General features: G+C 37.5%; 1 protein-coding gene across 29 annotated transcripts in view; it reads right to left on the bottom strand.

Annotated features, from left to right (window-relative positions):
* The window catches only part of LOC130922805 (neurexin-1a-like), a 492,025-nt gene extending 478,177 nt beyond the window's left edge, over window positions 1–13,848 (bottom strand). For all 29 annotated transcript variants that reach the window (XM_057847885.1, XM_057847886.1, XM_057847902.1 and 26 more), the window contains exons 1-2: window positions 13,630–13,848; window positions 5,731–6,981 (exon numbers count right to left, since the gene is read on the bottom strand). In XM_057847885.1, coding sequence (XP_057703868.1) covers window positions 5,731–6,442 — 712 coding nt within the window. In that variant the 5' untranslated portion in view covers window positions 6,443–6,981; window positions 13,630–13,848. The remainder of the gene's footprint in view (window positions 1–5,730; window positions 6,982–13,629) is intronic.
* Window positions 13,849–14,348: the final 500 nt, after the last annotated feature.

The following is a 14,348-nucleotide window of genomic DNA, read 5'->3' as shown; positions in this document are numbered from 1 at the left end:
CTCAAAAATGTTACTCAAGCAAATGTAACAGTAAATATAACTTGTTACTACCCACCTCTGCTTATGAGGGAAAATATGGCCAATTTTCATCTCGTTCTCCTCCCGTCAGACGAAAACTGGCATCCATCTCGTTACATTTTAGTCTCCCAAGACACGTTTTTAGCTCGTCATCGTCACATCATCGTCATGAAAAAATAGAAAGAAATATTTTCGTCGAAAACAACATTGCTCTATTTCAGGGGTGTCCAAACTTTTTGCAAAGGGGGCCAGATTTGGTGTGGTAAAAATGTGGGGGGCCGACCTTGGCTGACGTCCTTTACGTAGAACAATATAAGCAAATTTTAGCAAGCCATTCTGTGTGTCACATTAGCTTCATTATTTTTTTTAATTGATCATTTCAACAATCTTGCGACTAGCCTTTGTGGTGTTCTCTTTTGACTCTCGGGCTCTTGCGAAATACTGCTGCTGTGAAATTAAACTAGCTTGAAGTTGCTTCAATTTCTCGCTGCGTATCTTCCCTGTAATCTTGTCGTACATGTCAGCATGTCTTGTTTGGTAATATCGCCTCACATTGAACTCTTTAAAAACAGCTATTGTCTCTTTGCAAATGAGGCAGACACAGTTGTTGCGTATTTTAGTGAAGAAATAGTCAAATTTCCATCTATCCTTGAAGCGTCGGCCGTCACAGTCAACTTTTTTTTGTTGTTGATTGTCACCATTTTAGAAAAGTGGAAGTCAAGGGACACATGGGGTAATGTTCCCAAGAGTGCCTTTTAGTGGTTAAATGAGGAGCAGCATTTAGTGTGTAAGCTACCTCATATGCTGGTAGCAGTACTGCTGACCAATTTATTGAGTCCGTGTGCGGGCCAGACGTTATTGATCTTATGACAGAGGCTGGGGGCCGGATGAAATCTGACCACGGGCTGCATTTGGCCCCCGGGCCGCACTTTGGACACGTCTGCTCTAATTGGTACAATGGAGTCATGTGGTTATTGTTGCGATGTCTCATTGGTGAAACTGAGACAGCCACTGTCGGCATCTCTGGCAAAAATGAAGTTGATATATAGAATAAAAAAGGAAAATGAAGTTGATATATAGAATAAAAAAGAAAAATGTAATGACTCTTGTGTAGCTGAAAATGGTAGTCGTAGTGTTTTGCCTTCACAAATCTACTCAAGCAAAAGTAAAAAGTATAGTGTCATAAAACTAAGAAGTACATTTTTCTCAAGAAGTTACTCAAGTAAATGTAACGGAATAAATGTAAGGCGTTACTACCCGACTCTGCGCGCCTCCAATCCATAGTCAACTCGGATTGGCTTTAGTTCCCGCCTTGATTCTCGTAAGAATAAGCGTTACAGAAAATTGATTAATGATTTTGTAAATTCATTAAATTCAACTCTATACTGTATACGACAACATACAACACTCAACCAATATGAAAGTCCATTGAACAGAAAGAAAAATTGGTGCTCGTGAAAAATTGTACAATTTACTAGCTTCTCCACCCAAAAATTGAGGTACTCATATAAAAACAGCACAATGTAGTCACTGCAATAACAGCCATAGAGAGCTGAGCTCATGGGGCAAGGAAGTGAACTGAGTGACTATTGTAAAAATATATAGCTCCAACTCCAGTCCCAGTGCACAAGTTGATTGATGGCATTTCCTTTATTGGAAGTAAAGGTTGGTTGAGACTGTGAAATATGACCAGGTCACTGCACGCATATGTATGCTTTTACTGTTCAAGGCAGCCTCCAATGGCTCGAACATAAGTCAAACCCTGCCTATGAATCAGATAATGGACCAAATAAAAAGCCGCATCGTCTTTAGTTGAGCTCTTTTTATATATTTATATATTTTTAACCAGAACTGATTTATGTTTAGCTAATGTGCAATGAAATAAAGAACACAATTTCAATTTATAAGGATGAAAATATGGCAATGCATCTATGTTATTTCTCTAATGAGAAACGGGAGCACAGATTCTGTTGGACTAAGCGATCGCTATAAAACAATGCATTTAAATAATTGTTCTAACCGATCAAAGGGATTTGTGCAGGCGTAGTCATGCAATGTGAACGCTTGTGATTGAGCGGGGAGAGATGACAGTTGTTGTAGGAAAGCCAATAATCCTTTCATCTGATCAAAGTAATAGAGCAGCTTTGAAATGATTTAATGGACAGGTAATGTCTAAATTTCAAGGTATTTTAAGGTTGAATCTGTGCACTTGCATTAGGCGAAATGAGATATGGATGGAGGACGACTTTTGTTTACTTTGCTGACATATTTGGATCTGCCAAAGCAAGAATGTTTTTTGCTAGATTTTGCTGTTGAATCTATTTCTGATTGACATAGCTGTCAGCCTCTATTGTTTAATATTTGGTTCAGAACACCAGCTCGACTAAATTTTAAATGAGTGCTGTGAATTTATTTATTCACTGCATTTCTTTGCAGCAGGTGAAAAATCAATCAGCAATGAGACATTCTGTAACCATGAAGGAAATAATTTATAACACGTATAAGGGAATTAAATTGGTTACCATAGACACATTTTGTTAAATATATTCAATAGCATGCATATGATGTCAGTATAGAAGAATCGCTGAGAATTTATGCCTCCGTTTTCCAGTGTTGTGACTGGAAGGGAATATAAAAAAAAAAAATTCAATACATTTTCGTATGATTAGATATATAAACGACATGTTACGCTAGCCAGTAAACCAGTCAGCCGAGTAGTTTTCTAAGGCAAAGAAGTAGAAAGTTATATAAAAGCTATTCCAATTATCTGACCTGAAACTGATCGAAGATGCATTTTACTTGCCCAAGACAAAACTGATGGAAAAATGTTCCAGAAGTAAGGATAATTACTTGGGCTGTCAAACGATTAAAATTTTTTAATCGAGTTAATTACAGCTTAAAAATTAATTAATCGTAATTAATCGCAATTCAAACCATCTATAAAATACTGAATGCCATTTTTTTCTGTAAATTATTGTTGGAATGGAAAGATAAGACACAAGATGGATGTATACATTCAACATACGGTACATAAGTACTATATTTGTTTAATAAAACAATAAATCAACAAGATGGCATTAACATTATTAACATTCTGTTCAAGCAATCCATGGGTAGAAAGACTTGTAGTTCTTAAAAGATAAATGTTAGTACAAGTTATAGAAATGTTATATTAAAACCCCTCTTAATGTTTTCGTTTTAATAAAATTGGTAAAATTTTCAATAAAAAAAAAAAAAACAACTAGTAGCCCGCCACTGTTCATGTCAATAATTACACAAAGCTCATGGGTTCTGAAGGACATATAATCAGTCGCACCCAAGCGCCAGCAGAGGACGACAAAACTCCAAAAAACACAATTAACAAGTGGACATAGCACTGTGCTTTCATTTTAATCTGTTTGAGAGGGGCATGTGCATTAATTGCGTCAAATATTTCAATCAATCAATCAATGATCTTTATTTGTATAGCACATTTAAAAAATCCGCCAAGGAGACCAAAGTGTTTTACATACCATAAAACAGCAAAATAAGTTAACCTTCAAAGATAAAACAAACACAAAAATAAAATAAACACACCGTCATTGCACATTAAAAGCTGAAGAAAAATAAAATGTTTTAAGGCGTGATTTAAAATCCGTAAGTGAAGGGGCTTGTCTAATAGTAAGTGGTAATTGGTTCCACAGCCTAGGCGCCATCACTGCAAATGCAAATATTTTAACGTGATTAATTTTTAAAAAAATAATTACCGCCCGTTAACGCGATAATTCAGACAACCCTAATAATTACAGTTAGAGGCCTAGGCTGCAAGATCAGGGATCAAATCAAACGTTTAGTGATGCCTATGTTGTCTTCACTTTAGGCTGGACTTAAAAAAAAAAAAATAATAATAATAAATAAATTATGATTTTGTATTTGTTCCATTATCTTTGGACACTCATGTAGTGAGGAGTACACAGACAATCTGTTGTAATCCCTACACAGTTCACCTAATTTGTATGTAAATGCATTAAAATTAAAGTTGAAAATAAGTAGTTCAAGGACATTGGTGTTTATACCCAAAAAGATGAGAATTGTCTCGATATCTAAATGTTTACGGACTTGACGCTGTGTGCAAAAGCAATCTGTGTCACAAATCATTCTCTAGTATGAAAACTACTACCAGAAATAGAGTGCAGTATATTCATTACCAATATTCATTTATTTAATTCATTATCTATAATGCTTATCCTCAATGCAAGGGACTACCACATCTGATTATGGGCAGGAGGCAGGGTACATGCTGATCTGGTTGCCTGCAAAAAGACAAATAACCATTCATGGTCAAATTCACATCTACTTATAATTTGGGGGCGTCAATCAGCCTACGGTGCAAGTTTCTAGTAATTTGGGAGTACCCGGAGAAAACCAAGGCAGGTACGGGTAGAATATGCATATTCCACACAGGAAGGCCAGAGCCCAGGACCCATGATCTCAGAGCTGTCAGGTGACATGCTAACCAGTCTGCCACTGTGCCCCCCTCCAGAAACATTTATAAGATAGAATTAAATATCACTATATGACCAAGTAATCGATAAAATTATTTAGTAACGTGTGTAGTATTCTCAAACAAATAGACTCAATTCCACTTTGTACTTTAAAGCCAATAGTTGAAACTACAACACAATGAATCAAAACACAAAATGCCACTTCACAAGGTCCGTTCAATTGTAGCCCAATCACACAAATGTAAATCCAGCAACAATACAAACATGCAAAATACATGGATGACATTTTAATTAGTTGTATATGCTTCAGTAAATTATAATCCAGTGAGAGCAACTTGGGCTGCATTTGCCCGACAATCTAACCTGACCTAATGAGCTTATTGTTAACAAAATATTACATGCATGAATGGGCCTATATGAAAATTAACATCCAAACATTAACTATGGCTAATAGGGATATACTGTATGTCTAATAGAACCCCCTGAAATGCACCAATTTAATTCAGGACTATTATTTTCAGATACAGCTGCCTTTTAATAAACCCGTATACTGCACAATAATTTGATTGTACTTTAGTACACAACTGAAACACATTGTATGGGTTGGATACATAAAAGAACACGCCGAGTCTGAATAAAATTTTAAATATAATGTGATGGGACCCCTTGAAAAACTATATTGCTATTAAACAGTCAAAATTAGAAGTTGCCATACAATGGTGCATCATATTGCATTTGGAATCTTATTTGAGTTATGGTAAAAGCACCATTGATATCATTATGGCAGTGCTACACCATCATTTTGTGTGATTCTTTACGCAGTCGTTACATTGACGTTCTTGTTGAGAATAAAGACTGTTTAATTCTGCAACTTGAACTGACTTATGGTCTTTGCATCTGAGGCAAGCCACTGGAGGGATAATTTCATAGGTCAACTGATCTCGGCGGACCTGTAGGATAAGAATTGACGAAGACCTATGGGGATGAAGAGCACCTGCATGGTTTCCTAATGAGGCCTAGCAGGAGATTCACTCATTCCAAACAACAGCAGATCAATGGCACACATCCCATTACTGGCACAAAAACGGCCTTCACTTAATACAGGATTTTTTTCACTTTTCATAGGATGCGAAAGCCGTAGGGATTTTTTATTCATTTATTTTTTCTCACTTGTTTTATCGGATCTTTTGCACAAATTGTACAGTCACAGTGGATGAACATGTCTTACCTTCACTGCAATCTGTTCCTTGGAATCCAGTCTGAGAACAGTCACAGGTAGGTTTGTTGTTGATTAAACTGCACACTCCACCATTTAAGCACATGTTAGCCGTGCCGCAGAGGTCCTTTACGACCCCTTCACTGTCCACCATGACAGATGCTGTGTTGTTGACCTTTATGTCCGTTATCCAACCAGTGAAAGGCGGCTGATCCCTGATAGCAGCAGATGTAAGTCGCAATGCCACCGATCGCAACTCAGGAGGGATCCCACTGACAAACAAATAGCTGAAAACGGTCATATCCCGTCTTTTGGACTTCACCTCCACCCATTTGACTTCATTGTCCACCATCAGAGTTGTGTTCTTAAAGTTTCTCCTTATTGTGACAGCGTGCCACTGGCTGTCGTTGACTATCGTATCAGATATCACAGAGGCGGGCTCGGCACAGAAGATGGAAAAACTAAGGCTGAGTTTCCCGTTTAGTATGAGGAGTTCCAAAAAGTCGCAAAATCCCTCGTCGTCGAAGTAAACCAGCAGCCCGTGAGAGCTCTTTGTTTTCATGTTGAAACTCATTTCACTTTCACAGCACGCATTCCAAACTGGGAATCGAGCCCACTGTCCCTGTGCACCTGTAAACTCCAGACAAGTGCCAACTTCGACATAGCCACAAACGAGCAGCCCGACCCAAATTAAATGGGCACTGTGATGCTTTTGTAAAACCATTGTGAAACACTAATCTATATAGAAAGCTTAATGTGTTGAAAGGATGTTTTGCTTAACCAAGAAGAATATTGTGCTAAATGTGAAAGATAAGTGGCATATAATGACTGATCTCATTGTAGGATAGTCTAAGCGAAGTACATTATTGGATTTTTTGAAAAACCAAAAATGGTTGCTCTTATATCTTTGGGGGAAAATATTAACACTGCTGGGGCTGTCTTTGCCAAAACTGTCTGCTCTGTTTCAAGGCCCTCTCTGCCATGGCTCTTCAAAGCAATCTAACAGTGCTTCAAACACAAAAATTGTTTGTGATCATGAAACGGCTCCTCCTGATGCCAGTTAGAGGATGCACGGTTTCACGTGAGTTGAGATTGCAGCCTTAATCTTCATGTTCATGCCAACATGATTTTGGCTGGTAACCGTAAGCCTTGCCGTGGGCCTTTCACCCCACATTCTCTCTAACAAAGTGAAAATAAGCCATATGGAGACACATCAGCTGATGAGCTCATCAAAAGAGGCAGTCTGTCCACCCAGGTAGTTCTCTGCAAAAGAAAAAAAAAGTCAATTAAACAGCAGCCTCTCACTTTTAACTATGGCTGTATAGCATAAACTAGCGGAAAACTGCCAGGGCCTTCAAAGCCTTCTGAGCTGCTTTAAAAACTTTAAAAAATGCTGATAATCACTTCAATTCATTTTAAAGGTCCATTACCTTCATGTCATAATGTGTATGTGTGTATCAGCTGCAGAGCTTCATATCAAGTATACGCTGATCCCTCGCTACTTCACGCTTCAAACTTCGCGCCAACAGTCCATTGCGGATTTTTTTCAATTAAAAAAAAAAAAGTATTCTATTTAAAAATGTTAAGGGATATTCATGTTTACATGTACAAATAGTTGTTTTCTTTTATTTATATCTCACTTATAACATAATTTTTACATTTGCAGTGCATAAAAACCATTTATAAAATATATATAGATACATATTTTTAAATCATACTTTGGGGAAAAAATGTCTTACATGTATCTCTTTCCAATGCTGTTAAATCTGAACAAATAAATTGAACACACCCCAATTTTTTTTTTTTTTTTTTTTTAATGTAAATAAGTTCTGCTTCTACTTCGCGAAAAACGAGGGATCATTGTATTCCATTTCAGTTTCTGTTTGATGTAATATTAACTTACTTCGCTCGATCGTCGAGTGACGTCGACATTTTTTTTAATCCTTTGATTTAAGGCTGAAGATGCCCAACAAAGACTGATTTATAGGAAAATTCCTTTTCGAGGCGAAGACTTGAAAAAAACAGGATGTTGTGCGGAGAGTTTGTATAAAACTGTTTCTGGTAGGCGTATTTCAACCCGACTTGCCGATACGTAGCAGCAACAACTCGTTAGCTCTGGCTACCTAACAAGTATAAGAAGCATAAGAGGATGGATTTCATCTCTCTGGTGAGTACAATGTATTTTGATTTCATTTCATTTATTTGAATCCCCATTAGCTAACACAATGCCAAAGCTATTCTTGCTGTGCTATATATAATATATTTATAAAGTATAAGTGCAATTTTCATCACATATAATACATTCCACATTCAATACAGTAAAAATGTCGTGAAATACAAATAGATACACAACACAATTTAATATTTGTATGCTTTTTCCATGTTATTAGGGTAAATTAGGATAAATGTGATGTGCTATAGTGAAGTGTAGAGTTCGGACTTGCTTGGTCGTGATATATTGGAAGATTGTTAAACTGTTTTCTTTCGTTTGATGATATTGGTATCTATTTATCCTCAAATACAGTGCCTTGCAAAAGTATTCGGCCCCCTTGAACCTTGCAACCTTTCACCACATTTCAGGCTTCAAACATAAAGATATAAAATTTTAATTTTTTGTCAAGAATCAACAACAAGTGGGACACAATCGTGAAGTGGAACAAAATTTATTGGATAATTTAAACTTATAACAAATAAAAAACTGAAAAGTGGGGCGTGCAATATTATTCGGCCCCCTTGCGTTAATACTTTGTAGCGCCACCTTTTGCTCCAATTACAGCTGTAAGTCGCTTGGGGTATATTTCTATCAGTTTTGCACATCGAGAGACTGACATTCTTGCCCATTCTTCCTTGCAAAACAGCTCGAGCTCAGTGAGGTTGGATGGAGAGTGTTTGTGAACAGCAGTCTTCAGCTCTTTCCACAGATTCTCGATTGGATTCAGGTCTGGACTTTGACTTGGCCATTCTAACACCTGGATACGTTTATTTTTTAACCATTCCATTGTAGATTTGGCTTTATGTTTTGGATCATTGTCCTGTTGGAAGATAAATCTCCGTCCCAGTCTCAGGTCTTGTGCAGATACCAACAGGTTTTCTTCCAGAATGTTCCTCTATTTGGCTGCATCCATCTTCCCGTCAATTTTAACCATCTTCCCTGTCTCTGCTGAAGAAAAGCAGGCCCAAACCATGATGCTGCCACCACCATGTTTGACAGTGGGGATGGTGTGTTCAGGGTGATGAGCTGTGTTGCTTTTACGCTAAACATATCGTTTTGCATTGTGGCCAAAAAGTTCAATTTTGGTTTCATCTGACCAGAGCACCTTCTTCCACATGTTTGGTGTGTCTCCCAGGTGGCTTGTGGCAAACTTTAAACGAGACTTTTTATGGATATCTTTGAGAAATGGCTTTCTTCCTGCCACTCTTCCATAAAGGCCAGATTTGTGCAGTGTACGACTGATTGTTGTCCTATGGACAGACTCTCCTACCTCAGCTGTAGATCTCTGCAGTTCATCCAGAGTGATCATGGGCCTCTTGGCTGCATCTCTGATCAGTTTTCTCCTTGTTTGAGAAGAAAGTTTGGAAGGACGGCCAGGTCTTGGTAGATTTGCAGTGGTCTGATGCTCCTTCCATTTCAATATGATGGCTTGCACAGTGCTCCTTGAGATGTTTAAAGCTTGGGAAATCTTTTTGTATCCAAATCCGGCTTTAAACTTCTCCACAACAGTATCTCGGACCTGCCTGGTGTGTTCCTTGGTTTTCATAATGCTCTCTGCACTTTAAACAGAACCCTGAGACTATCACAGAGCAGGTGAATTTATATGGAGACTTGATTACAAACAGGTATATTCTATTTATCATCATCGGTCATTTAGGACAACATTGGATCATTCAGAGATCCTCACTGAACTTCTGGAGTGAGTTTGCTGCACTGAAAGTAAAGGGGCCGAATAATATTGCACGCCCCACTTTTCAGTTTTTTATTTGTTAAAAAAGTTGAAATTATCCAATAAATGTTGTTCCACTTCACGATTGTGTCCCACTTGTTGTTGATTCTTGACAAAAAAATTACATTTCATATCTTTATGTTTGAAGCCTGAAATGTGGCGAAAGGTTGCAAGATTCAAGGGGGCCGAATACTTTTGCAAGGCACTGTATATGCAATGCCCCTCTCGTTCTCTGTAACTCCCAGCATGGTTACATATTGCAGTGGTGTCGTTAAGCCCCCCTAAGTAATTTGGTGTTATTTTATTAAAAAAAAAAAAAAAAAAATGGCTGACATATTCATTATTAAGTTGCCAGAAAGTTTGGACACACCTTCTCATCCGCGCGTTTTCTTTATTTTTCTGGCTATTTACACTGTAAATTCTCACTGAATGTAATTAAACTATGAATGAACATGTGTGGAATTATTACCTTAGCAAAAAACGGTGAAATAACTAAAAATGTATAATATTTTAGTATCTTTGAAGTAGCCACCCTTTGCTCTGATGACTTTTTTTCACACTCTTGCCATTCTCTTGATGAGCTTCAAGAAGGAGCCACCTAAAATGTTTTTTGACTTCACAGGAATGCCTTTTCTGGGTAAATTAGTGGAATTTGTTGCTATATCGATGTGGTTGGGACCTTTATTTGTGTTGCACTGAAAGAAGTGTGTCCAAACTTTTTGGCTTGTACTCTATGTATGTATGTATGTATGTATGTATGTATGTATGTATGTATGTATGTATGTATGTATGTATGTATGTATGTATGTATAATGTTTGGATAAATGTTGGGGTTGTGTGTGTGTGTAAGGCAAATTAGCCTGACACAGATATTAATTGAATTAAGTAATTAGAAGTATTTTTCAGGGTTTGAAATTACAGCCATTTTTGTTACATAGAGTATGTGCCTAAAATGTAATCCGTGTGACTTACAAATACTGTATATAGGAACAAACAGCAAGACTGAAAAAGCAGTTTCTGCTCTTGCAACCGTCTATAAAAAAAAAAAAAATAAACTGCTGTATTTTAAGCCAAAAGAACTGTTGTGTTTGATAGAACAATATGTCTATATGCTGCCGATTAAGCCCCCGAACTATTTTTAATTTGTCCCTTTTACCCTGGAAACCCCCGTTTACAGACGTCGCGCAACCGCTGTTGTTTCAACCCAGCCATAAAACGAAGGTAATAATTATATTTATTATTCAAAATGTCTGTCATTTTTAGCTTGAAATCATTAATCAATGTCCAATATTTCATATAAACAAATACGACTTTAAAAAATTATTTACTCGCATATTTTAAACTTTTAAACAAATTACGTCACAATGAAAAAAATGATGTCTCTAAAAAGTCACGGATATCTACCTCCTAACTATCGCTTAATTGTATGTTTTTTGTTAGTGTCACATTTTCCCCGATATGTTAGATGATAAATAATCGATCCAAATAAAGAAAAATTGAAAATAAACATTTAAAGGGGTAAATATACAGTATAAAAAAGAAAATCTCAACCACTCCTTGATGTCTGTGATTTCTGCATCATGACCCTTGTTAAATTACCATGTTTCACCCATAAAATCCCCCAAAAATGTGGCTCCGGCCATTCACAGCTGTGTCCTGACACTCGGTGATACATGCTACATGGAGTTGTTGGATCGAAAAGAGGTAAGTACGCGATAATATCCCGCTAAAATCGTGGCGTCTTTAATTCTGCTCTCGCGTGCTCTCACCTCCAGTTAGGGTTTTGCTGTTTAAATGTTTTTTGTTTTGTTTTTTTCAAAAATACCCTCCTGTTCAAAATGTTTCTTCCCCCAGAAAATTGAGATTTTACGCTTTCCAATGATGTATCACACATGCATATAGGACAATTTTAAAATTTGGCCAAATTGGGGGTCTCAGAGCGGAACTTCAAGTCACCTGAGTGTTTTCCGCCATATATATATAATTATTGGTCTTTGTTAGCTGTTTGTGGAGTTTAGTGCTTGTATGCTGCATTTACTTACATCCTGTGTAACTTCTGGGGGCTAAGCCCCCCCTCACCTTCTGTTCTTTAAACCTAGAGACGCCCCTGACATACTGTATGTTGGGTCAATATATCTTTTATTGAGTGATGGAGGTAGTAAGAGATGGATTAGTTCACTCAAGTGTTCAGTGAGGGCCTACGTCCCAAATTCATCTACTCACCACTGTTACAAATAGATATTTCGCAATTTGAGAAGGAGGAGCTGTGCCAATATGACTGACTAGCATTTTTTCACCAAAACAAAAACCTTTCGGATTACATCACATCATCAAAATTCTGATGGCTCGTGAGTCATATATTTCATAATTAGATCATTTTGTGGAAATACTGTACGCCTCTGAAATTCAACCATAATGCACAACCTCATCTGAGACCATAGTGCTACGTTTGAAAACTCAGCTCAGTGATCATCAGAAGGAATACTGCAACTATATTTTGCGCTTGTGTGAGTGAAACAACCTAAGAAGTGCATCAGCTATAGCGGATCATTAAAAAAAAAAAAAAAAAAAAAAAAAAAAAAAACTTAAAATGGAACTCAGTATCTTACTGCGGCTCTATAAAAATACTGGAAAAGAAGATGGTTTGATAGAAGCTGGACTTCCAAAGTTCCATTTATGATTCTTCCAATTTCATAGTGCCAGTAGCAGTGCCATCGCCCGGTGGAATCATTCAGTCTCAAAGAATAAAATGTTTAGCTCGACAGGTAAGCTTCTACTTTTCATTGTGACTGAAATGTCTGGACATATTTCCAAGGAGTTCAGCTGCAAGACAGAAAACCAATAACGCTGCAGTGATGTCATGGTATCACACAACAGCAATAACTACGCAGCTTGTCAGGTCTTACGTCATCCAACATAGCTCACCACCGCTAGAGGGAATTTTTTTTTACATGCTTTTTGAAGATTGCTAAACTATGCTGTGATGTATTAACTAACACTATAGTTGTTGATGCACTGCCTTCTTGGTCATTCCCATTTCATGCTCTTCATTATTACCAGTCATCATTCACATATTTTTTGTTTTACCTATACTTCACACAGTTGTTTTATTTGATGAATATAATAGAACACTATATATATATATATATATATATATATATATATATATATATATATATATATATATATATATATATATATATATATATATATATATATATATCATCAGATTATGCACAATTTATTATTCAGGTGTATTATCAATGGTTGAACTAAGAATTTTTTTCTACAAATGCAATAAACCTTAAAAAATAAATTATAGTTAATGACTGGCCAGTACTTTTTAAAGAGAAAAACAATTCACGTGTGAGGGGAAAAAGGTCGATTTGTGTCTACAAATGCGCGCATTGCATTTTTCTCAATTTGAAAGCCTACATATGAGGAAACGACTAAGCTTTTTCCAAAAGAGTGTCTTAGGTGCACCCACATTAACGTGGACGCGGAGTAAAATGCCTATATTGTGCATATATTGTGTTTTTGAAAACGGTGTTAAAGTGTTAACTAATAATTCATGCTCGTCATGCGCACCCCCCCCCCCCCCCCCCCCCCTAAAGCGACGGCATTCCCAGCATCGCTTACACATTTTGCACCAGACGAAGCAGCTAAGATGTGTTGATTTACATTTAACTGTATATATTTTTTAATTTTCACAAGTGTAAAAACCCGGAGGCAAGGAGAGAATCAAATGTTGCCCCATTATCACTTTCATTTGCGCGCCGTACACTTGTACCGGACAATAAATAGTTAGCGCAAAACGAACATGGGGTGGAGGGAGACTACACCTGGAATAAAAAAAAAAAAACGCTGGCCCAAAACAATTCACATCCGTAAATATGTGTTGGAAGAAAAACCGCGCGAGTAAACAATCCACTTTCACACTTCGGTCGAGTTATATTGGTCAGGCATTTACCTTCAACGAGCGTCCTTCCACTGTGTCCTCAGATTAAGAAGGGGGGGAAAAACTAACACACGGAGCGTTTTAAAAAGAGCTAATCAAATAAAAATGGAAACGGAATGAGCAACGAGCTTTCAGGTGAAGAGCATAGAAGTGAGAATCCGGTTTTGGTGGAGGTTGGGAGAGGTGCAGTGTGCTTTCCCTGTTGAGCTTGTTCACGGACTGCGAGATGCCACAGACAGCCGTCCACGTGACTCCCTCGTGCAGGGGAGGGGCTGGATGCAGCACCTTGGACAGCGCCTCGGCGTCCACACAAACAAGACCCCTCAGATACTAACTTCTTATTTCGAAAAACTGCAGTGATGAATTACAGAGCACGGACACCTTTTCCAAGGACACATTTTTACACTTTCAACACTTTTAACAGCAGTAGCCCCTGAGCTATAGACAGATAGATAGGTGACAAAATAAATGCATCAGTGGATGGAAGGATGGGTGGACGTATAGACGATGGATGAATTGATAGGTTTGCGGGACTGATACGGATGGACTGGTGATTTTTGATTTGTTTGATGATTTGATGAATGAATAGATACATTTATGAATAGATGGTTGAAATGCTGCATACACTGTTGTTGGATGGATTAGGTGGATGGAGGGATGGACAGGCTGACAGATCGATAGACTGATAGATCAGTGCTTTGGGTAGACTATTGGGTGGTGGGTGGATGAGC

Source organism: Corythoichthys intestinalis, chromosome 10, assembly GCF_030265065.1.
Source record: "Corythoichthys intestinalis isolate RoL2023-P3 chromosome 10, ASM3026506v1, whole genome shotgun sequence".
NCBI lineage: Eukaryota > Metazoa > Chordata > Actinopteri > Syngnathiformes > Syngnathidae > Corythoichthys > Corythoichthys intestinalis.
This window is presented reverse-complemented; position numbering and strand designations above follow the sequence as displayed.